Source organism: Meles meles, chromosome 3, assembly GCF_922984935.1.
Source record: "Meles meles chromosome 3, mMelMel3.1 paternal haplotype, whole genome shotgun sequence".
NCBI lineage: Eukaryota > Metazoa > Chordata > Mammalia > Carnivora > Mustelidae > Meles > Meles meles.
In genome coordinates this window covers 41,171,582-41,197,639 of record NC_060068.1, presented here as the reverse complement: position 1 = coordinate 41,197,639, position 26,058 = coordinate 41,171,582, and the positions used below count along the sequence as shown (strand labels likewise).

At 34.7% G+C, this 26,058-nt stretch overlaps 1 protein-coding gene across 4 annotated transcripts in view; it reads right to left on the bottom strand.

Annotated features, from left to right (window-relative positions):
• DMXL1 (Dmx like 1) overlaps positions 1 to 26,058 on the bottom strand; it is a 132,790-nt gene that overhangs the window by 16,920 nt on the left and 89,812 nt on the right. Inside the window, exons 31-40 of one of the 4 annotated variants that reach the window (XM_045999093.1) lie at positions 25,250 to 25,335; positions 23,898 to 24,099; positions 22,760 to 22,877; positions 19,365 to 19,427; positions 9,193 to 9,279; positions 5,859 to 5,980; positions 5,358 to 5,499; positions 2,289 to 2,339; positions 1,972 to 2,032; positions 54 to 181 (exon numbers count right to left, since the gene is read on the bottom strand). In XM_045999093.1, the coding sequence (XP_045855049.1) occupies positions 54 to 181; positions 1,972 to 2,032; positions 2,289 to 2,339; positions 5,358 to 5,499; positions 5,859 to 5,980; positions 9,193 to 9,279; positions 19,365 to 19,427; positions 22,760 to 22,877; positions 23,898 to 24,099; positions 25,250 to 25,335 (1,060 nt within the window). The remainder of the gene's footprint in view (positions 1 to 53; positions 182 to 1,971; positions 2,033 to 2,288; positions 2,340 to 5,357; positions 5,500 to 5,858; positions 5,981 to 9,192; positions 9,280 to 19,364; positions 19,428 to 22,759; positions 22,878 to 23,897; positions 24,100 to 25,249; positions 25,336 to 26,058) is intronic. The other 3 variants (XM_045999094.1, XM_045999095.1, XM_045999097.1) reach the window with 3 other exon arrangements.

Below are 26,058 nucleotides of genomic sequence, written 5' to 3'. Positions count from 1 at the left end.
ATAAACTCCCAAAATAATCAAGCCCTCTTCCCATTTATATTTTTATATACTACCTTATTTCCTTGGTAGTTAAATCTCATTCTAGTAACTCTTGAATTGCCACCAGATCGAAAACAGGTTATTTGTTGAGAATGGCCCCATTCAAACATTCGGACACTTCCATCTTGAGCTCCTGTCAGATCTGCATTATAAAGGGCAAAAATTGCAAATTTATTAGTCATCTTTGGAAGGTTTATTTTTGAATCCAAGTGAAGACCTTTATGAAAGAAATACCTTTGAAATGAATCATAGTCAATTTACATGAACTTACCTTTGTCATGAAATTTCATTTGAGTATTTTTAATCTTAAAAACAGTTTTTTGATGTACTTTCATTTGACTCAGAATATACCCTCACACTACATAACAGAAGCAAATCAGACCTCTGTAAATTTTATTTCCTTTTGAAATTATCTTTTAATAGCCTTTGAAATGATCTTTTAATAGCCTTTAATACTTTATGTAATAACCAGTTAACAAATTTCTGGGTGAACTAAAGAGCCAATTCTTATCAGTCCTACTATTAATGTTTAAATTTATATATTTTCTCTGGAAAAAAAAAAAAGACTGTAGAAAGTCTTGAATGTCATGCATGGTAAAGAAAAAAATCACTTCTGATAGTTATTCTGACTGACCGGATAGCTCAAATGTGTTATGTTTCACTGAGGGATGTGAATAAGCTAAGTAATTATTAATTCATCACTTTGCCATTTACTAATTTTATGATACGAGGAAGCTTATTTAATCTCCATGAACCCATTTCAAGTTGTCCTGTAAAAGGGGAATAATGATATGTAAGTTAAGAGAAAGCTATGAGAAGTAAACAAGATAATCCATATGAATCATTTAGAAACATGCTTAACATGGACCACTCAATTTATGTTAATTACCAGTAGTAATGATTCAATGCAGTAAAAACACTGATTAATTTTTACATTATTTCACACCGTTAGGATCCGTAATAGAAGTTACTCTCCTCATTTTAAATACATAGCTCTTTTGAACCCTTTTGTTGGACACTGAAATGCAATTTTGATAACAGCTGCTTGTACTACTTAGGACAGTGAAGTAGAAAAGAACACTGGTTTTGTCAAATGTATCTTATCAGAATATCTCTCATTATAAAAGTAGCATAATTTTTTATATGTTACAAAATTGAAGGAATATGAATGTTTTTTAATTAACAGGCGCTGTGCTTATTACTGTGTGGTGGGGCAACTTGATGAGAGGCATAACTTAAAAATCATATTAAGAAAACTTGAATATTGAGATGCCAATATGAATGCTTATTCCAACGCACAAGTATTTTTAAAGTTGTCTTTTTGTTTTTCCTCTGTTTCAATATGTCCAAATAAATTCCCCATTGATTAAGTTCTTTGTTAAAGGAGAAAAACTTTTGAAATTCCCAAGAATATTAACTGAAAATAATATATCTTCCCTGAGAGTGTAAGAACTTACTAATAGATACTTCCTTTGCCCACTATTAGTGTGTCTGATAAAAGGCAAACTGACAAAATATTAATAAAACACAAAGTGACTATGATGAGCCAAGAAGTGTCCAAGGTATTGTTCTGATCTATGTAATAAAAGATGGGAGTGATCCCATTATTAAAACAATTAATTATGACTATAACTTCTAATTGTATGAAGTGTCCAGAAATGTTCAAAACTAAAATGTTCTAACTTAGAAATATGCAGTCAACATATTTGTAAATATGTAAAAATGCAGTAAAGATTTACTGCATCAAGTTAGCCTTCTCTATTAATTCAGGAAAATTTCTTTTTCTATTGTTATCCAATTTTGAAATGTTTTTATTTGCTAGTAGACACTCTCTCTAAAAAAAAAAAAAGTAAAATAGCTGACTACCTTTCAACTGAAACTAAAAACCTGCTTTAAATTCCTTAGAACACTGGCTAATTATTATCAACTTACAGTAAGGAAGAGTTGGATGAGAAGTCATTCTTCTGACATTATTAATGGCTTTCTTAATCATCTGTTAACAAAGAAAAATCATTATTCAATAGTTACAATAAAAAGTAGGATTAAAAATACAAAATGTGACAGGTAATTCAAATAACATTTATTTCTTTATTTTTATGTGATTCCTACTGAACATTGTGGGTGCTAAAAATACTAAATGTAATAACAGAAATTAAATTTAATAGCTCAGCTCTCTCACGTTTAAGTGTACATACATTTTCAGCATCATTGACTCTAAGAACAAATTCACCTTGAGAATTTAGTCTTACCTCCTTTCTTGCCAATTCTTTTCTGATCCCATTAATTTTATTGGAAAAATCCTGAATAGTACAAGGTTAAAAAGATAGGCAGAAGCATGTGAAAAAACAAAAAAAAAAGAGGTAAACAGAAAATTATATAAATTTTTAACTGATAGTGTGGAACTATTCATCTATTTTTTTATTTATCCATTTTTAAATCATGTTTTGAATGATTTAAGTAGCCTGCCAAATAAGATTAAGTGAAATTAAAGAGATAATTTTAATTACTAGAACAATTCCTATTTATACAGCACCATAACTACAATTATATGTTATCCTAAGTTTCACAGTATCAGTCTTGAGTAGATTTTTTTGTGTTGTTTTTCTTGTGGATTTTAAATTGTCCATTAGACTAAAGTTGTGAGTAAAGTGGGGATTGGGTAGGGAGGAAGAGAGCCAGCCAGCAAAAGTGTTGAAGGACAGAAACACTGAAAGATGGTTATGGTTGTAATTTTACTACAAAACAGCAGAAGTTGGTTATAACAAGTATTCTTTTTTGTTAGAATTAATAATTCAATAAAGCAACAGAATTAAGAAAATATTTCATTAATTCTCCACAAAAAAACAAAAACCTGCTGAATGTTACCTCTGTTTAACAAACTTGATGTTGAAATCTCATGTTCCTTTAATTAAAGAAATGCCTAAATATTCCTATTCTTTTACTTTTCTTTCTGACTAAAGTATCAAAGTAAAACCATAAGCAAAAAATACATAAACACAGGTTTAATAAAATTTCTAAGAGCATATGGAGAACATATAAAGGAAAGAAATCATAACTTATTTTAGAAGATCCTTATAAAAAAGAACCACCTGGTAATACCAGTGTCTTTTCTTGAGGAAGGAGTGGGACCAATTAGACTAATTATCCTAACAAATCACAATGATCCCCTCCTGAAAAGGGGTCCTACTAAGATGGAGATAGAAATGAAGTCCTATCCTAATAAGAATGACAAAGGTAAATTTCTGTATTATAATGCTTTGGAGTAAAAACAAGTATTTTCTGAGCACTGACCATATGATAAACGCCATTCTAGTTAGAGATCATCAGTGTCTAAGGCAGGCATAACGATCTCTCACAGAGTTTCCATTACAGAGTATGTTAAAAAAGACAAATAGTGAACAGATAACTTCAAAACTGATAAACTAATTAAAGAAGATAAAATGGGGGATAATAATGACATACAGAGTGACTCCAGGTAGAGTGGGGAGGGGCAGATGCCATCACTACTGAAGTAAGGGAAATCCCCCAGAACCTGACATGAGATCTGAATGGTAAAAGAAAACAAAAACAAAAACAAAAACATTTGAAGCAGAAAGCAAGGCAAAGGCTCTGACAGGGCAATGAGCTTGATGTTCTCAAGAGACATCTTGAGTGGCCTCTCAAGGCCACTGTAATTACAGCAAAGTGAATCAGGTACAGAATGATCAGAGATGAGGCTGCAGAGGCTGGCAGGGGTTAGATCACAGAGGACCACAGAGGCCACCTTAAGGACTTGTTTTTTTGAAGTTGTATTGGGAAATCAGAAAGTTTTAAACACCAGAGTGGCAACCTAAATGATCCTTTAGAACAGAGCAACTCTGGCTGCTGTATCCAGAACACAGGGAGCAAATGTGGAAGCAGAGAGACCAGCAAGATACTGGTAAAAAAGTTCATTGTATTCTCCGAAACTGGAGTTGGAGAAACTGCCTGCTATTTCTTTTTATATATTTTGTATATTCTCTTTAAGTTTTCCTTTAGAAGAAGATAATATCAGTAGGTTTTATAAGTGAATTTTAATGTATCTGTCAGTTGGAAAAAATGAACTATAAATGACCAAGACAGTTCACTTGAATAATTCCTAGATTGCTTTTCAAACTCTTCAATACTTTGAACACTCCTACCTGAAATCAATGAACTAAGTAGGAGGAATAGAAGACTTTAATATAAGCTCTACCAAAAATCTGAGATAATGACCCATGTTAAATCACTAGACCCTTCTGGATCTTAAGTTTCATCTGAAAAATAATAAGTAGGAGTGATTATAACAGCCATCTCGACAGGTATCTCAGAGCATAGTAAGGTTATATGAACAAAAATAAGGTTTTATGAGCAACAGAGGAACTACATTAATATATAATACTATCAGGTTTTATTAAGGATGATTAAGCATTTACTAAAATAACTACCCTTACTAATTAGTTCAAAAAAAATTAGTGTGTGTGTTGGCGGGGATGGGGAGGCCAAGGAAAAAATTCTACAGGAATTAGGAAAATAAAAATAACCATACCACCAGAAAGTCACTGAAAGAATTACTGGTCCTGGGTTTCTCTGACTCCATGCATCATTAAGTATTAATAAAAGAATCTCATTAAGGGATAAACATGGATCACATCTTAATCAGGGCTCAAGAAGATCCTCTGACAAAATGCAAACAAATAACTGTGGCTATGTTCCAATAAAACTTTGCCTATAGATAATGAAATCTGAATTTCATATAATTTTTTTTGTCACAAAATACCATTCTTCTTTTGACTTTTTTTCCTACCACTGAAAAAAGTCAACACTACTCTCAAGCACGTTTACACTAAAACAGTTTGACCGACAGACCACAGCTTGCTGATGCCTGATTTGTACCAGTAAGTTTCAAATAATTAAATACAGCTCTTAAAATACAGCTCTTTCTATTTTAAATTATTTATTTAAAATAATTTTGTTATCTTTTTCACATGAAAATACATATTATTCTTCACAATCTAAATTTATAATTTCCAGCAAGTATGACTTACTAAAAAGTTAAGGATTTTTAAAAAATATGTTTAAATCACCCTTTATCTATTAAACTACGGGGGGGAAGGGACAGTTAAACACAGTATTTTTACTTTGTGTGTGGGGTTTGTTTTTGTTTTTGTTTTTGAAGTAGGCTCCATGCCCGGCGTGGAACCCAGTGCGGGACCTGAACTCACATCCTGAGATCAAGGCCTGAGCTGAAATCAAGTCGGACACTCAGCTGACTGAACCATCGAGACACCCCTATCCATACTATGTTGAACTCTACATACCACAGATGCTCCTCTGCCAGTCTGTGTACTGCCAAGCCAAGGCATGTTGATTGGAGTGCCAGGATTGCTATGTGTATATGGGGTTGTACCCTGCACAGCTGTTAAATCATCACGAGCATGTATAACCAAGAAATCTTCTGATCTACAAAGGAACGTCAACCGGAATGAGAGCAACCCATTAGTTCTTCATTTCTTCCTTTATTCCTGAAAGCTCTAATATATGCTTTTGCATTTCCCTCTAAAATTTTCTTCAGCTCTTAACTCCTAACTCGGAGATAGTAACTTCATATGTGAACAATTGCAGAATCTCTGAAATTACTCTCTTCTAACCCTTGGTTCCTTTCTTTAAAGTGCCTGCCACCCCTTTTCCATTCTGTATCATATCAGTACCCACCATACTCACAATCTAGGAATACTCCTCTAAAAATATTTTGGAAGCTATAGTTCTGTGGATATCATTTAACACAATGTTAACGAATTAAAAACAAAGTATAAAAGTACCCTTTGGTTTCCATTTCAGCATCATCATCTACCCAAGTATAGATTTGTGTAGCTAGAATTCCAGAAACATCCAGTTCTTGAACATCATGGCTTGATGCAATTGCTATGCAGTTTCTATTTGCCTGAAAAACAAATCATATCATTTTTTTTAAAGATTTTATTTATTTATCTGACGAGAGTACAAGTAGGCAGATCAGCAGGCAGAGGGAGAGGGAGAAGCAGACACCCCCGCTGAGCCAGGAGCCCGATGCAGAGCTCGATCCCAGGACCCCAAGATCATGACCCAAGCCAAATGCAGCCGCTTAACCGACTGAGCCACCCAGGCGCCCCCATATCATAATTTTTAAATAAAAAAGCACAACATGTATATGGGCCACTTCTAAAAATGGAAACTACAAAATAGCTCCTAGAAACTTTAGGATGCAGAAAAGACAGCATTATCACAAATGAATACTTAAAATTAATTTTAATAATTAAATCTTGAGTGTAATAATTATCCGCTTGAGCTTGGAGATATGTTTATGTTCTAAGAACTCAAAAGCACCTAACACAAAGCCTCCTCTAAATGGTAATGCATGTACCACTTTATTTCTTCTCCCAGCACTCTCTCTCTGGTCTGCTAGTGTGGTACAATCTCCCTAAGGTTTACACAGTTCTGAAATGTGGAGGGAGGTGCTGGATAGAAGCTCTAGAAGGTAGAGAGAGATAAGGAACATCAAACTAACGAAATAAAAGCATAATATTCAAATAAGATAGTATCGCTTTCACCTAAAGCTTTTCAGGCTTAAACAAGAAAAACAGAATTTGGGAAAGGGTCACAATGGAAAGATATAGGGGTAGACAGAAAAAGAGTAGGGAAAGTTTGTCAGAATAAATCAAAAATTAAAAGTTGGATACTGTAGGGGCACCTAAGTGGTGCAGCCGTTAAGTGTCTGACTCTTGGTTTCAGCTCAAGTTGTGATCTCAGGGTCATGAGACAGAAGTACAGTGCTAACGTCTCTCTCTCTCTCTCTCTCTCTCTCCCTAGCTCAGTTGGTTAAGTGTCTGCCTTTGGCTCGGGTCATGACCCCAGAATCCCAGGATCAAGTCCTGCATTGGGCTTCCTGCTTAGTGGTCTGCTTCTCCCTTTGCCCTTCACCTTGCTTGTGCTCTCTCTCTAATACATAAATAAAATCTTTGGGGGAAAAAAAGGTTCTCTCTTTCCCTCCACTCTCTCCCCCACCCCCATGTTCTCTCTCTATCCTTCTTTAAACTAAATAAATAAATATTAATTTAAAAAGTTGGTCAGATTAAATGATATAAAATTTTAAACATCTAAGAACTGAAAAGAGAAAATAAAATGTTGACAGCAAAGAGAAAATAGGATTAACATTTCCATTATGTAAAATGCTAATACAAAAACAAAAGGAAAAAATGAATACCCAGACATAAATGGAAAAAGGATGTAATGAGACTGCTTGGAGATAATTCTCCACAGGTCTCTCTGTTTCTGCATGTCCGGTGAGTGACTTACTGACTGCTGTTTGTTCTGCAGAATGGCTACATGACTATAGCATCTCCCTCCAGATCATAGGGCAGGTACCCTTAATGTACATTAGAGAAAACTAAGGTTCCCTAAACTCAGTGTTCCTTTCCTATAACACAACATACTCTGTGTGCAGTTATCATTTGGCCCCCTCCCTGCCACTTGTAATATTAACACAGGGAACTACAGCATAAATGCTGATATTCTGGATAATGCTTCTGTTATTAGTAATAAATCTTAGACCTTTCACAGTTCTTAACACAGATAATTCACAACTGAACAAATGGAAAACAGTTCAATCTCATCAGCATTTTAAAATAATGGAATTTAAAGCAAAAGGTATTATTTCTCATCTACAAACTTAAAAAGCTGTAAAACGATAATCTGGAGAAATAAAAATTAAACAGGTACACTCTTCTTGCACAGTGAACAAGAGATTTTATATAATATGTGGATGACTGTTTATTACTAGTTACTTATATATATATATCCAAAAAAAAAAAAAAAAAGAAAGAAAGAAAAAGAAGTGAGCTTGTTTTACAGCACAGAATATTTAACATCATATTTTTTCAAGGGAAGGAAGATAGCTGTTGGGTGCAGACAATAGCTTTCTATTTGTACTGACATATACTATACCATATATTGCACAGATGCTGCAACAGGAGAACTGCCTGGTTAAGGGGCTCATTCCAAACCTGCCTGTCTTCAACAGAGCTAGTCACTGTTCAGGGGTGTGTATAAGAGGGAAATGAGACAAAGAACAAAGGGAAGATGAAGACAGAAGGATAGAGGAACTACCTAGGAGAAATGAAAGAAAAGAAAGATATTTCATAGGAAGATGGAGAACCAACTGGTGAAATGATTCTGAATGCATAATGCTGTAGGGTATTTATTAAAATAATACTTAAAAATTATTTAAAAATTAGGAATATGTGAAAAAGGAGATATACGTACTTATGTGTCTGGGTGTATTTGTGTGTATGCAAATAAAACTGTGCAGCAAGGCATTTAGGGAAGAAAGAAGAAGAAAGTGATTAAAGTAAGTTCTTTTTTTAAAGATGTATTTATTTATTTATTTGACAGAGAGAGAGAGAGAGATTACAAGCAGGCAGAGAAGCAGGCAGAGAGAGAGGGGGACGCAGGCTCCTTGCTAAGCAGAGAGCCCGATGAGGGGCTCGACCCCAGGACCCTGAGATCATGACCTGAGCCAGATCATGACCTGAGCTGAAGGCAGAGTCCTTAACCCACCGAGCCACCCAGGCGCCCTAAAATAAACTGACTAAGGACGACTGTATATCTAAGGCTATTCTTTTTTTAAGGAGCTCACAGACAGCTTTAAGGAACATGTTATGTAGAAGACTAAGGAATGTAAAGAACAAACTAGTTACACAGCTAAGGTAGGTATAAGTCAATGAGTGAGAATTTCTGTAAGTCATGTAAAAATTTGAATTTGATCTAATATTAACAACCACATTCAACATATTCATATAAGGAAAATAAACAACCTTTTTTTAGATTAAATGCTTTAATGTGTTGTAGAAATTCTAAAGGCTATTGCATATATAAATATTTGATATTTCTTTCTGTATAGTAACAAAACATTACTTTATCTGCTACATATCCAATAAATTTAATTATCAAGCAATATAATCATTTTATAAAATAAAGGAACTTACTCAAATTGAAATTTAGGCAGTGAGAATTAGCTTTGAGAAAGAGAATTACTACTACTGAATAAACTGACATAATAGTAGACATTCTTCAACAATGAATACTTAATAACCAAGAATAAAAAGTCTATGCACTTACTTTATTAACAGCAAAAGCAGTAATGATATCAGATTCCTTGTGAATAATCCTTGCTTTACCTCCAGGATATCCCAAGTCTGCTTCTATCTAAATGGAAGGAAAGAAAATATAAAAATATAGTGATTTTAGTCATAGAAAAAAACAGCATATCCCAATTTGTCATTTAATACTTGCATTAATTATTTTAAGAAACTTTTTAGACATTTCCTAGCCAAAGGTACTGTTTTACATGCTAATTATCCCTAAAACAAAACTAATTTGACCAGGGAAATATAAATTTTTTTCCAGATTGCCTTCCCATATATAAAAAGACAGTTTATACAATATACGACTTCATTAATTAATTATGTTCCCAATAAATTAACACAAATGAATTAACTTTAAAGGATCAAGATATTCTTATTATTAAAAAAAGATTTGTTTGCCCTATTTCTTAGCATTATAATCCTTGGATAATATTTTGTAAATATTAGAACGTCAAAAGGTAAATATTTTTAGGTTTTGCATACCAAAGAGGATCACTGTTGCATATTGATCTTTTTTTGTTAAACAACCTTTTAAAAATATAAGGACCGTTCTTATTTCACTGCCAATATAAGAAGAGTCAAATAAGGCCAGCTAAATAGAGTTTACAGACTCCTAGTCTAAAACAACTTTTATTTTATAAAAACAAAAAAACAAAGAAGAAAAACAACCTGAAACCCTGAAAGGCATAGTAATTTGCCCAGGTCAGTAGTCATTTTAATAGATGAATAAACCACAATTTGATATACTTTAGTTGAGGGAAATATATCAACCTTCTGCTTACCCCAGAGAAGGTATATGCAAGGCCTTTGAACACAGCAGAGAATACTGTATAAAACTAACATTTACTAAAAATAAACAAGTAAAAGGAGGAGACAATTATTAAGATTTAGAAACGTTAAGAGGATTGTTTCATCTTATTTTACCACCTAACCTTCAATCTTTAAAATGAATTAGTATAAAATAGTTCACAACTCATTTTGAAGTACAGAAGTTATTAATTTGACAAAATTTAACAAAATTGAGGCATCTGGCTAGCTAAGTCAGTAGAGCATGCAGCTCTTGATCTCAGGGTTGGGATTTTGAGCCCTAGTTCGGATGTAAAGATTACTTAAAAATAAAATCTTTAAAAAAAAGGGAATATAACAAATACAATTCCTGCAAAGTTTAGACAAAAACATCACCAATGCCTGCCCATTGTTTGACCGACAAAAGTGAGTTAGCACTATTTTTAAAAATGGCAAATAAGAAGCCTGTTGAATGGCAAAGTTGAGTCTTAAAAGATAACCAAACCAGGGTGCCCAGGTGGCTCAGTGTGCCTTTGGCTCAGGTCATAATCCCAGGGTCCTGGGATCAAGCCCCACATCCAGCTCTCTGCTAGGCAGGGAGCCTGCTTCCCTTCCCCCTCTCTGCCTGGCTCTCTGCCTACTTGTGATCTCGGTCTGTCAAATAAATAAATAAAATCTTAAAAAAAAAAAAAAAGATAACCAAACCGAAATAATCTTATATACAAACAAAACTCACAGTCACTGAATATAAAGATGTCAAATATATTCTAATCTAAAATATGATCTGGGGGCACCTGGGTGGCTCAGTGGGTTAAAGCCTCTGCCTTCAGCTCAGGTCATGATCCCAGGATCCTGGGATTAGGGCTCTCTGCTCAGCAGGCAGCCTGCTCCCCCCGCCCCCCACTGCCTCTCTCCTAACTTGTGATCTCTGTCAGATAAATAAATAAAATATTTAAAATACAATCTGATAACAAACATAAAACAATTTCAGTGCTTGGCAAACATGCGGGTGATTTCAGGGTCAACTTCTTTTCTGAGGAAAATCTTACCTCTGGCTACAAGAGCCTCATCAAATGTATAAAATGTCAAATTCTGTAATTTTATGACAAAATCCCAACTTAATCACCTATCTGCCTACTATCTAAAGCATACTAAGTGTGCACTACTGGATTTTGAAAAAATGGAAAGAAAGACAAATGATATTTGCAGGCCACAGAGGAATATGTTATTTGCTGGTAATGGGTAGGTGAGGGGGAAAATATTCATTTTACCTGCAGAGCTTTTTCAAACTTTACATTTATGGGAAAGAAAGCTCGAATAAGCATAAACTTCAAAAAATCTTCTTCAATGTGAAAATACATTCTTGTCCTCTCATTACTTAGATTTAATAAAACTTTAGTTCTTAATACTGTGGCCCCAAGATCACCTGTGTGAGAATCAACAGGAGGGAGGGGGAAAGAATGATGTTTAGCATCTCAAAAGCTTATGCATATTTAATTTTTTTTTTAAATTTTACCTATTTATTTGACAGAGATCACAAGTAGACAGAAAGAGAGAGGGGGAAACAGGTTCCCTGTGGAGCAGAGCCAGATGGAGGGGCTTGATCCCAGGACCCTGGGATTATGATGGGAGAGGGGAGTTGGGAGCTGAAGGCCTAAGGCAGAGGCTTAACCCACTAAGCCACCCAGGTGTCCCTGCATATTTAATTTGAGAACAATAGCAAGTGGTAGGAAATGAGCTTGGAGACCAGGCAGGATTCAGCATGTAAAGGGCCTTAAAAGCCTTAATAAAGAGTTCAAATTTTATTTTAAAGCTAGGAAGCCACCACAGGGTTTAGATAATTCTGGATGTTGTGAGGCAAAGTATACAGAAGTGAGAATGGCTGCCGGATCAGTTAAGAGGCTACTTTAGCAGCTGGAGTGAGAGGTAAAAGGGGATTTGATTAGGGTAGTAGCAATGGTGGTCGTGACTGGAATCACGATCCAATCAAGTGGTGGGAATTGGGATAAATTTTGCTAATGGACTGAAATTACAGTAAAAGCAAAAAGAGAAAAAGCAAGGATAACTTCTAGATTTCAGACCTGATAACTGGGTGACTGAAGGTACCATTTAATGAGACACAAGTGAAGAAAAAGTGGGGATTTGGATTAAGATTAGGAGAAGAAAGAAAATTCTGTGTTTAGACATTCAGGGAAAGGTAGCTCTTGGATTAATAAGACAAGTCCAGAGTTCAGGAAGTGATTTAAGAGTTATAACTTAAGAGCTAGCTGTGGATGGTATTTAAACCATGAGATAACATGAGGAGAAAGTAAAGACAGAGAAGAGAAAAGCTTAGAGAACTAAATCCTGAGACACCCAACGTTTCCAAGAAAGGAAAAAGATAAACCAATTCAATATGGAAGTAATTTGGGGGGAAAAAATACTGACAATTAATCCATAGAACAGGAAACAGTCTGACAGAAGAGGAAACATTCTCCAACTATGAATACTTAATCTTCAAATATGATGTTACAGAAACCAAGTGAACCACGTTTCAAAAAAGTGGCTTCAGTCAACAGTATCAAAGGATACTGAAGAACTGAATTAAACAAAAACAGAACCGACTACTGAATTGAGCATCCTGGAAGTCAAGGGTGAGTGAGTTTGACCAGTAAAATCTCAGTGCAGTGGGCTGGAGATAACACGTAACTACATTAGAGAGGCATGTGACATGGGTGAATAGGGACGGAAGTCCATTGGGGAAGATTCACAGAGGCATTCAACTGAATTGATTGTTTTCTTCCTTAAACTGGATGGTTCCTCCACAGGGTATGTGCAACATTACTCTCAAGTCTTCTCTGATGATTTTTAAAGATTTTATTCATTTATTTGACGGAGAGAGATCATAAGTAGGCACAGAGACAGGCAGACAGGCGGGGTGGGGGGGGGAGCAGGCTCCCTGCTGAGCAGAGAGCCCCATGTGGGGCTCGATCCCAGGACCCTGGGATCATGACCTGAGCTGAAGGCAGAGGCTTAACCCACTGAGCCACCCAGGTGCCCTGATGATTTTTATAGGGAATTCTATAAATGAATTTTCCTAGATGGGGGATTACAGAAATGTGAGAGTAGCAAGATTCAAAGCTAGGTCTTTTGGTTTTCATCTGAAAATAAGACAATAAAATATATTTGTTTATGCTAAGAATAATCTAAGAGAAAGATAACTATTTATCAGGGTAGAGGAAGGGAGGATAACTACTGAAGCAAAGTCCTTGGGTAGATAAAGAAGAGATAGAATCAATGTATAAATGGAAGTTCTGGTCTTGGACAAAAAGTGACAGCCTATGTAGTGTTAGAAAAGGCAGAACAGGGGCGCCTGCGTGGCTCAGTGGGTTAAAGCCTCTGCCTTCGGCTCAGGTCATAATCCCAGGGTCCTGGGATCGAGCCCCACATCGGGCTCTCTGCTCCGTAGGGAGCCTGCTTCCTCCTCTCTCTCTGCCTGCCTCTCTGCCTAGTTGTGATTTCTCTCTGTCAAATTAATAAAATATTTAAAAAAAAAAAAAGAAAAGGCAGAACAAAGTATCTGCATATAGAGCAGAAGTTAGATTTGGTGATGAGAAGATTAGATTAGTCTAAATCTCCTGCACTTATTTTGATGGCAAAATAAGGTCACCCGTGGCAAACAGCAAGGAATATTGGAAGTTTAAGGAAAGAGGGCAAAAGTGGGGAGAATGGAAAAGAGAACAAGAAAACAAATTTACTACAGAGTCATTAATTTTGGTTGTCAGGTAGTTTAGTTTGGGATTTGTGGCTGTAAATTTCAATGCAAGCCCCCGGGGTTTGTGCTTTTTCTTCATCCATGTTCAGCTATTTGGGTGAATATGTCACCAGCTAGACCTGACCTTTACAGCCCACTTGCTTATACTCCCCCACCTCAGTCCCACATTTTTTCTTCAGCTCTTCTTTCCCCCTTATCTCTTAAGTCAGGCCAAGGGAAAGCAGAAGTGCCCCTCCAGCAATAGTGCCTGCTGTGACAAGACCTCCAGCTGGCCCAGGCCACCCAGGCCAGTGTGATCTTAACTCCCCACTTCTGCCTGAAGAGGTGGACCACAGAGTGACCTCTAGGATGGGGATGACTACCTTTACCCCATTTCCTTACCCCATTTAGTACTAAACCTCAGCCCAGGGAGGAGTACATGCCTCATCTGCATAACATACAACAAGTGTATGGGCAGGTTTCCTTAAGGTGCATGTGTGACCTTACGCCCATTTCTACACAGGATGACCAGACCTCCCCATCTAAACATGCATTCTAATTCTAAATAAAAGGAACCTATCCACCCTTGCTCAGGGAGGCAGCGCTTTGGAAGCCTTTCCCCACGATCTCCTTATCTGCTGCAAATCAAGTTTTTGCTGTGCAATAACTCAACCAGGAGTGTGTGACTCACTGAGGATGGAACCCAACGTTGGTTCAGTTATAGTGGCACAGAGTAGACAAAAAGCTACATGTAAACAGGTTTGAGAATATTCAAGGCAGAGAGAGAAGAGTACAAAAGGGTTGAGGGTTTCTGTAAAGGACTGATCATGATGATGGATCATGAAATCTAAGGTAGGCAAGGAAGGAAGTGGAAACACAATATGGTCAGCTAAAAAAAGAGAACTTGCATGTGCTAGGAATATAATTTGCTAAAGGCCATACCATATAAAATCATAGTAAAAAAAAAAACCCACTGTGAATATGGTTTTAATGTAAAGGTTAATGTAAGCTTTATAATGTAAGGTTTCAGGCCATGCTTTAAAATTTGATTGGGCTGGATATGTGAGGAAACAAGAATCTAAATACTACTGCTAAACGAGATTTTAAGAGATCATGCAGATCAAAAAGTAGACACAGAATTACCATAGAGTCCAGCAATTTCATTTCTGGGTATATAACTAAAAGAACTAAAAGCAGAGACTTGAACAGGTACGTGTATATCAATGTTCACAGGAGCATTATTCAAAACAGTCAAAAGATGGAAAGAACCCAAATGTCCATTGACAGAGGAATGGCTATACAGTATATGTGATGCATACGGAATGGAATACCAGTTGGGCTTAAAAACAAAGAAGATTCTGATACATACTACATACATACTACAAAATGGTAACCTAAGTGAAAGCAGCCAGTCACAGAATGACAGATACTGTATGATTCCACTTATACAGATACTCAGGGCAGGAAAATTCATAGAGACGGACAGATAGACCTGGCTGGCGGGCCAGGTGAGGTGGGAGGAGAAAATGGAGAGCTACTTTCTAATGGGGACAGCAGTTCAGTATGGGAAGATGAAAAAACTCTGGAGATGGGCAGTGGTGAGGGCTACACAACAATATGAATGAACTAATGGCACACAACTGTATGCTCAGAAGAATTAAATGGTAAAGTTTATATGTATATTTTACCACAATAATAAAAAAAGAAATTTTATACAGGAACTGATCTAAATAATGTTCAGGTTCCACAGAGCTTCCTTTAAGAAATGAAGAAGAGAGGACCACAACAAACTAAATTCAGGACTTTCCTACTGTTTAAATTAGAGTAGTCAGCATGTTTAAAACTATCAACCCTAATTTTATACATTAGTAAAGAAGGCTTCAAGGATGTAAGGAGCTCAAGGTCCTACAACAGATCTACAGAAAAGCTGACCCGAGACTCTAGGTCTCATTAGTAATTTTCAGCTACTATCACCTTCTACAATGTGAAGGTGAACATTATGGATTACTTCAGCACTACTCTAATGATATAATAAAACAAAACATAAAGTAAAAGGAGATCTAAAGAGTATCAAAGGAATATTGTAAGGAAATGGGAAGCTTGCAAGTGAACATAAAAGGACACCAATACTCGAAATATTAGGAAGTAAAAATATTCAGGAAGTAATTTTGTTTTCAAAACTAGCAGAAAAATGAAAGTTGACATCACCATAGATTTCACTGTGTATTAAAAAATAGGGGACTACTATGAATAACTTTATACCTATAAATCTGACACTTGAAGCAGATAAATTCCATTATTTATTTTAGAGAGGGACAGAGTAGGGAGGGGCAGAGGGAGAGAGAATCCCAAATAAGTTCATGCCCACCACAGAGGCTGACTAGGGGTTTGATCTCAGGACCCTGAGATCATGACCTGAGCCGAAATCAAGAGTTGGACATTTAACCAACTGAGCCACCTACGCACCCCAAACAAATTTCTTTGAAGACATGGACTACTAATGCTCACTCAAGAAGAAATAAATAACCTGACTTACTCTATATCTGTTAAAGAAACTGAATTTGTGTATATAAAAGACCAGATAGTTTCTCTGGTGAATTCCACCAAACACTTAAGTAGGAAATAATACTAATTCTACACAAATTTTTCTAAAAAATTAAAGAGAATATTTCCCAACTCATTTTGTGACTCCAGCTTTAGTTTTAAAACCAAAAAAGAACTCCAAGACATTAAGAAAACCATTAACTAATATTCCTCATTAACATAAATGCAAAAGTTCTTAACAAAATTTTTAAAAGATTTATCATTAAAAAACAACCAAACACACACATCATGACCAAAGGAAGCTTGGTCAGAGAATGAAAGGTCAGTTTAACATAAACTAATCCATCATCCTATTTAGCCGTATTAACAAACAAGAACATCTCAATAGTAGCAAAAACAACAACAAAAAACACCAACCCAAAAAGCAAACAAAAAAACCCCACAAAAAAACAAAAACACGTGACAAAATCCAACATCTATTACTGATTAAAATCTTTCAACAACTAGGAACAGAAAATCTTCCTCAACCTTATAAAGGATATCTAAAACAATCCTAGAGAAAACAGCATACTTAATGATCAGCAACAAAATAAAAATGTCTGTTTTTACCACTTCTGTTCAATATTGGACTGGAAGTTCTAGTCAATACAGTAAGACAGTGGGCGATCAGTATAATGATAAATAAATCAATGGTCAAAACAAAATCCATGATACATATATGTCATTTGGTTTTTTTAAAGGAGGAAAAGGCAATTTAGTGGAAGAAAAGATAATCTTTTGAGGCAACAGTGGTGAATAACGAATACACAGATTAAAAAAAAATTAAGGGCAATCCATACTTTGTGCCATATAAAAAAATGACTCAAAAATTTTTTGGTAGGATTTAAACAATGCCTTTGTGCTCTGATTTCTTTGTAGGGTAGAACTTCGAATTTCTTTTCCATTGGAAAGTTGCAGTAATGGAAGTAATCTTCACCAATTATAAAACTCAAACTAGAGCAAAGCAGGAGAAAATCTTTGTGACTTTTAGGCAAAGCCTACTTAGATATGACACCAAAAAAGGATGTCCATACACAGAACAAATTTTGATGAGGTCCAATGTGTCCATTAAAAACTTCTGTTTAAAACAAATTGTAAAGGGAATAAAAGACACGCAATAGAGTAGGAGAAAATATCGGCCAATCAGCTATGACTTATATTTAAAATAAAAAATAACTGTTAACAATTCTATTAAGAAACAACCCAATTAAAAACACATTTGAAAAGATACTTCAAACAACAAGTTCTACAAGTGATAAACAAGCACACAAGAAGATGCACAATGCAAATTAAAACCACTACACACCTACTGGAATGGCTAAAATAAAAAGGTTGAGCATGCCAGGTAGTGGTGAGGAGGTAAAGCAAGTCAGATTTCATGCACTGCTTGCTGGGGGGTGGGCGGTAAAATGGTACCACTACCTTGGAAAATACTTGAGCAGTTTCTTAAAAAGTTAACCACACACCTACAATGCTTCCATTCCTAAGCATTTGCACAAGACAAATGAAAGCCTATGCCCACACATGGAGACCTGCGTATGACGATTCTGAGCATTCTTAATTTGAAATAGTTCTGAAATGGGAAGAGCTCAAGTGTTCACCAACAGGTACAAAAATAAATTATGGTACAATGATACAATGAATACACTTCAGCGATAAAAAGCAATGAATTACTGAAATATCCAATATGGAGGAATCTCAATTATGCTAGGGGGAAAAAGACATTGTGTGTAATTCCATTTACATAAAATTCTAGAAAATGCAAACTAATCTATAACATGAGGAAGCAGATTTGTAGCTACCTGCAGTGAAAGAGGGCAGAGGTAGGAGGAAAGGAGGAAGAGGGAGATTAAAGTTTTGGGGGTGATGACTGTATTTGTTTTCTTGATTGTGGTTATGGCTTAGTGTATACATACACTTTAATAAATATGTGCAGGTATTTTAACTCAGGTATACCTAATAAACCTGTTTTAAACAATTCTGTTTTATTTAAACATTATTTAACAATGATGTTAACACACCAAACAGAATGACTACCTTTTGAAGTAGTGTGATTACTACAGAAATACCACATTCTGATTATTAACATCTTATAAATAGTGTGAAAAGAAAAATCTTTGGATGAGAATTCATGATAATGTACAGACTAGTAATTAATGATTACTTAGGCAAGAATTTGTTAACTGATTAAAAGTTTCAACTATACTCTTTAAAATGCCCAAAGGTCAGTAGACATTTCCAAAGTATGAAATGCATAAATTTATTTTGCCAAAGTTTGAGTTATAATGTACACCTGACAGCTAATCAGTCCTTTTTATTACTTGCATAGAATTATTTTTCCTATTTTTACCAAAAGATTTTCTTACAGAAAGAATTAACAGTGGGAATTGGTAGCCTTAAAAAAATATCTTTCGAGAAATTTTCCCCCTAAAAATTACTTTGTTGGGAGGGACTTAAAATCAGAGTAAGAAACACACGAGTTAAATACCAACTTAATAAAAGTCATACTTGAATGTATGATCATGGGACATTTGGGAGATACTTCATGATTATACAAATCCCTACAATTTTTGCTCTTGACCTCAAGTATTATGAGACATTATTACACACAAGACAATGTGCTATATGCTATTCCTATCAGAAAAATAAATGTTACATAAGAGTATTTGATATATTTTAAGGAATTAACATCACAGGAGAGAACGTTAACTTCAAAAGTGACACTTGTAGAAATAGAACAGTACCACTGTAATTCTATAATGGCTATTGTAATTACATTTTATTAAGAACTTCAGCTGTATTTACTCAGAAAAATCTGTAGCCAAAACAGGTTACATTCAACTCCCTTTAAAATTGCATTCTCTTATTAACATAACAAATAATTTTTATGATTGCGTATTTGTTGAAACCAAAGAAGAGTAATCTGAGGGAACAACAATTTAACTACGTTGGAGACAAAGTCCAGTTCAAAACTAAAATGCAAACAGTTTGTTTTTCTTGTTAAAGAATGCAATTTCTAATTTCAGTTGAATGATATTTTGTACCTTATTCATGTTTGGCTCCTCCATCATAGAATTTTTGATGGTTTCACAGTTGTCCTCTAATGACTTCATCAAGAAAGAATAACCACATGACAAAGAGTAAAGACGAGATATAACATGCAAAATACTGGGGTATTTTTTAAAATTATATTTTTAACCGAATTTACTAGAAAACAATACTGGACTGAGTTATTACCTTTTAAATATCATACATCTTAAAAGAAGCATGTGTGGGGTACATTGGTGGGGGGCTGGAGAAAATTTAATGCCTCAAAACTCATTAACCACTACCATAAATTTTATTTCACCTCCGAAGAAATTTTAACCAACTTAACTGATTTTGAAATGTTGACATTAAAGCAACATTGAGCCCACAGTTCTAACGTTATAAATTTCAAAGCTATTGGTGCCACGGTACTCTAACCTGATAATTAAAGTCAGCTTGCTCTTCTTCATACACACTACTATGCCTTGTCTCCATCATGGTATCTCACTCCTCAAGAAAACCTCCTGATTAGAACATTTAGAATTCAAGGCTTCTAATTCTTTCTCTTTATTTAGCCAGAAATAGTCAATAAACTGCTTGAAGGCACACATCCTTCTTAAAAGGGGATATCAGCATTTGTTAAGAAGTGCTTCAAGACCTTTAGTTCTCAGAAAATGAAAGAAAAAAGAAATATTAAGTAGGGGAAAAAGATGATAGCTGTCAAGTATTTTTTTCTGGTTGGAAACCATTCAGATATAGTCTATCTGCAGCTATCTACACTTAATTTCAAAATAAATATAAACTGGAAAGACCTTCTATTTTAAAAATACAGTATATAAAAAGAAAAGATCTGAGGATATACCAGGATTTGAAATTTTAACATCAGATGGAGAAAATTTCATTTTCAAATGTGTAAGGAATAAAGAAACAAACAGCAGCAGTCTCAGAATCCTCCCATCCAAAACACTGGGCCTGTTTGGTATCTATTTCCTAAACACCTGAAAAGTCACAGTGACTTGGATTCAAGCTACTTAAATACAATTATCGTTTTATAGAAAAAGAGATGGAAGGTAATTCTGTTAATAATAAAAATAAGCTAGTCAACTGTAAAGATTAAATAATATACTAATTCTATGAAGTTAATATTCTTTTTAATTCTACCCAATCTCTGATTCCCCATATAAATTTTTCATTTTCATATTCCCTTTATCAAAATGTCACTATTTTTAAGAATATCACCATCAAGAATAAAACAATAAAAAATGAAAATAAAATTTAAGAAAGAATAAAGTGGTAATAACTAATTTCTAGTAACTACCATTAACCATGCCAGGTTTTAAGTAAGGTAGATTTACTGGTCAAAACACAGCAGATTAAGGGGTATTACACTCATTTTTGCAGATAAAAAACCTAAAATTCAGGGAAAATATTTAGCTTACTGATAATTATAAAGCTTTTAGTCTAACATCCATAAGCATGCTTTTGATTAAAATAATAACACAAAAATAACTTTAAAATTTTCTTAAGGTATCATAAAACTCCTAAGAAAACTAATAATAAAATAGCAAAGGGATCAAAAGGTGTACTTATACTTATTTACTGGTTATCCTTCCTTATGCATTTTGGCTTATGCTACTCTCTTTCCTTAGTGATACTATTCCCTGATTTAGCTAAACAATCTAGTGGTATAACAGCTTCTTGTTTTGTTTGACAACTATTTAATTTCCCAGATGTAATGATTATATCAGCAGTAGAGAAATGTTTTTATTTTTACACCTATATTAATCAAATACGGCCATGTTTTAAAAAACAAGATTTTGTACTTGAAATTATGCCAACGTTCATATTCATATTATAAGCTACATCAAAAAAACAAAGAAATAACAGAGTAAACATACTTTTTATACAGAATAATGTAGCAGGGTTTTATAAATTATTGTGAGAATGCTTTGACTTCTGATACGTTATTTTAGGCAAGGACATATTTAAAATAAAATAAGAAACATTACCTTACCAGTAAATACACCCTAATTAATTCGTTTCTGATCCAGTATATTTTAAATTTTATTTATCCCAAAATTTTCTTGAACTGTTTAATGGTAATTCATATGTGCAATACTTAAGATATGTCTTACATAAGGTAAAATAAAAATACTTCATTTGTATTATATCTATTTTATCTATTGTTGGCTTAGTTTTCAATGTCACACTAAGGTACATAGTCAGAAGTTTTCTAAGTTAGCCAAAAATTATGTCTATTTCCTGGCTTGGCTAATTCAAATATATAATCTGGCAAAACTAAATAATAGTGCATGCAGTTGCCTCTTATAAAACAGTGTTTAAACCAAGAGGCAATGAAATCTATGTAATTTTCCCTTTTATTCATTAAGATTATATGACATCTTGCTTTTTGCTAACTTGTCTATTAAGAAACCATTCTGATGCACAAACTTGCTGAGTCACTAAGTTGAAATTGAAACTAACGTAACGCTGTATGTCGACTGTACTGAAAAAAATTTAAAAAAAAAAAAAAAAGAACGAAGTTAGCAAAAAGAAGCCATTCTATTCCCTTATTTCTCCAAGTGAAATACCTTCTTGTTTTCCCTCCCATTTCGAAACCATACAAAGCTTGCTTTAAGTCTAGTTCAATGCTTCTCAAATGCGATCCACAGACCAGCTGCTGGTCTTGAAACTCTTTGTTACTAGTCCATGAGGACGTAAGGAATTACTACCATCACCAAGTCCACTACTAAATTTACCCAGTATTTTTTAACACCAATACTGTCCCCAAAAAAGAAGTAATATGTTAATTTACATTCAGGTGCAAGTTCCCCATATCATCAAAATGGAACTTTTTAAAGCAATGAACTAAATGAGAAAAATAATCATTATAATGATAATAGCAAAATATAATCAACTACAGTAAACTTAAAAATTGTGCTTAAAAAATTTCATTAAGAAGGATAATCAAAAGAATAGAAAGAAAATGTACATATTTGAAATGTTCTCAGTCTACCAACCTAGTTTCAGTTAAACATCTAAGATAAACTTCTTTTAACTATCATATGAAAATCATGGGGAATTTCTACTTTGTCTCCCAAACAGGCACTCATGACAACTCAAAACACAGCAAACAAGATGTAGAATCTTCACACAAACAGTATCTTTTTGGGGGGGAAAAAGCTCCAAATACATCTGAATTAGTTTCTTTAAATTAACTTGATTTAGGAAAATACTGACCCCCTCTTTCTCCTTTTCAATCACTTTTTCTATTTACTAACTGCATAATAAATGTTTATGATATAAAAGTGAGCTTTTTTAAAAGTCTGTAAAATGCAACTTATTTTTTATGGTTACATAATAAAAAAGACTTCATTAATACTAGAGTAAAAAGGTTTTCACTTATACAGACCTCATTTAGACATCTTTTCTTTGTGAATATATTTCTGATAAAGGTTTCCTGAATTTCTTCCTGCTTCACCAAGTACTGCCATAGTCTCTTCACGGACAGTGCCAGATGGTGTTTGGATCTACAGGGACAGGATACTTAATTATACACTTTGAAGATTTCTGATTAACTTGACCACATTCCCTTTGTGCTCTAACATGTTTATAATAATAAATTAACTGGAATCAGACAATACCATTGAAGGTGACAGTCTGCAAACTTTTTCTTAAAAAACCAGATGGTAAATATTTTAGACTTTGTGAGCTATCTTTCAACCACTCAACTCAGTCACCGATAGGAGAGCACCCAGAAGAAATATTAAAATCAAAGGGTATGGCTGTGATCCAATAAAGCTTTATTTACATTGCAGGAGGATGGGTGGATGTGGCTTCAAAGCTGTAGTTGGCTGACCCAGGAACACAGTATCTACCAAAAACAGATCACTACTAGAAGAGATCTAGAAGCAGAGCTACTCAAATGGCCTGTGAACTCATACCATTCCAAGAACTCTGTTACTGATGCTCTTTAAGGTAAGAACTTGCGAAATAACGTCAATCAACTATGTCACTAAGCCACTAAGTACAGTCAGTGTATATTAATTCAGTCAACATTTTGTAACAAGACTTTATTGATGATGTAAGCACTACATCGATTTATCTTTTCATGCAAATGCTTCATCTCTTCACGGATGATAAAACAGCTTGCTAACTAGACATTATGAACAGCACTGCTCCAGAGTAGGAGAAGTAAGCAATGGCCCACAGGTCAAATTCAGCCTGCCTTTCATTTTCGAAAATAAAGTTTATTGGATCACAGCCATGTCCATTTGTTTACTTATTGTCTATAGTTGTTTTCACTCTACTCTGGCAGTTTAATAGCAGCAACAAGGACTGCAGGGTCCTCAAAGCCTAAAGCATTTACTCTCTGGATCTTTGCAGGAAATGTTTGCTAAGCCTACAATATACATCAAACAAAGACCAAGATAGGGGCCAAGAACTGCAAAGCAGACAGAGGAGGCCTTAAATATTTTTAAAGTACTAATTGATAACATTCTGAGTTAGTAAAACTCTGACTTAAAAACAGGATCCACAGGACAACCTACTTGAAAGGAGTGTTTGTAGGTTCTAGCAAAGCTTTATGGCGGAGAATTGCAGGACCCCCAGACAAACTCTCTTCAGAGGTATGACTTGCAATATAGTTTTGAGGTGGCCCACCATGGATTTCAAGTCGTCGGAGAAGAACTTGCTCCCAACACTGAAGAGTTTTTAGAACCGCATGACAAAGTGGTGAACTAACTGGAAGCTCTAAAAAGAGAAAATAAAAAAGATCCATGTTTGTCTTCTTCAGTAAACTGCTACAGTTGATATTAAGAATGACTGAGACAGACATTTTGGCAGAGGAGTTGTGCAGGAGAGTGGGGAGAGACTTCCAGAGGCTTAAAAAAAACAAAAATGTAATAAATCTCTGTTTCAACATAATTAGGTGGCCCACAGCAACAGAAAAAAAAAAAACAGTAATCTGAGTCAAAATTATACCACAGTTTTACTACTGCAACTTGGAATAATATTTATGACTTATGATGTAAAGTACTGCTATATCAATTACTGCTTTGGGCTTTGATTTCACATTAACGAATTTACCTGAATATTATGAAAATATGTCGGAGAGGAAAAACAATTGCTTTAAATCTTTGCATCAGCCCAATGTCATATGGTACGTAACTAAAATTTGTTTAGAAAATTAAAACACACAGAAAGTTAAATAACACTTAAAGGGAAATTCAGCACTTTCTACTTCTGTATAATTTCATTTTCCTGATTCCTCACTCCACCTTCAACTTTTAGCTATTCTTGCTATTCATTCACCTCTAAAAATCTAAGTAATATGCCTATCCTGTGAATTCTGGATTTTTGCATTTTAGAAATGATGTACTCACTTATTACTATGCTATGGAATATGAGAATAAACTACTTTCTCCATCATTCCAGTATAGTCACATAATAATTTTTGGTAAAATTGGTGTTTTTGCGTTTACCTTGTTATTTATATTTATAAATACAGACCACAACTAGATTATGCAGTATACTCTCGTTCCCCTTTCTTTCTGTGCAATCTTTTCTTCCCCTGGAGTTAATAATCACTAAGTTTTTACATTTGCTTCGTTTTCTTTGTGTCTACTGCTATTAAATCCCCCAACACCACTAGAGGTATAAATAAAGTCTCAATACAGTCAATCACATCAGGTTCAGATCCCCTGCTTTCTTGGGACATCGTCCTCCTGACGGCACCAAACAATATGATAGATACATTTATAGATGGCTGGTCTGGTTAAAAGAAACCTATCTTCTACAACAGGAAGTTACTAAAGTTTTTCTTGACTATTTGAAAAAAAAAATGCAAAAAAGGTAATTCAAAGGCAATGGGAATATTAGTTCATGTTAAGATATACATTACCTGCAAGGTCATGACCTGCAAAGGGATAGAAGGTCTTCAAATTGTTGAGCACTAACTGCACCATTGCCAAGCGCATCAATGACCAACTGAAAATAAAACAACAGTAGATCTGTTAAAGATTTACTCAGGGTTTTAGAAGAGTACACCACTCTTTAATCCAACAGTTTTACTGTCAAGAATCTACTCTGCAGATATGCTTCCAGAAAAATAAAACAATATATGCATGTAGTTACTCATGTCAGCTTTACCTGTAAGAGCAAAAGAGCAGAAACAACCAATTATCCGCCAGGGGTGGAAACACTTTGGTTTTGAACCACAGAATAATAAGGAAGCCATAAAAAAAGAATGTAGAAGAATTCTGAAGAGTTAGTATGAAGTGAACTCCTATATGTACTAACAAATAATCAAATCATAGAACACTATATATACTATGCACCTGGTACCTTCCATGTAAAAAAGAAGAGAAATAAGGTTTCAAACACCTACAAATATGCTTATTTTGCAAAGAGAAGGATAAAAACAGAAACTAATAAAAATGGGCATATGTAGAGGGTGTAGAAAATAGGTGAAGACAAAAATGTGAGACTTCCAATTTCACATTTTTATATAGTTTTTTTTTATTAAAAAAAGAAATTTCAACTTTTTTTTTCCATTTTATTTATTTTTTCAGCGTAACAGTATTCATTCTTTTTGCACAACACCCAGTGCTCCATGCAAAACGTGCCCTCCCCATTACCCACCACCTGTTCCCCCAACCTCCCACCCCTGACCCTTCAAAACCCTCAGGTTGCCCCAACCTCCCACCCCTG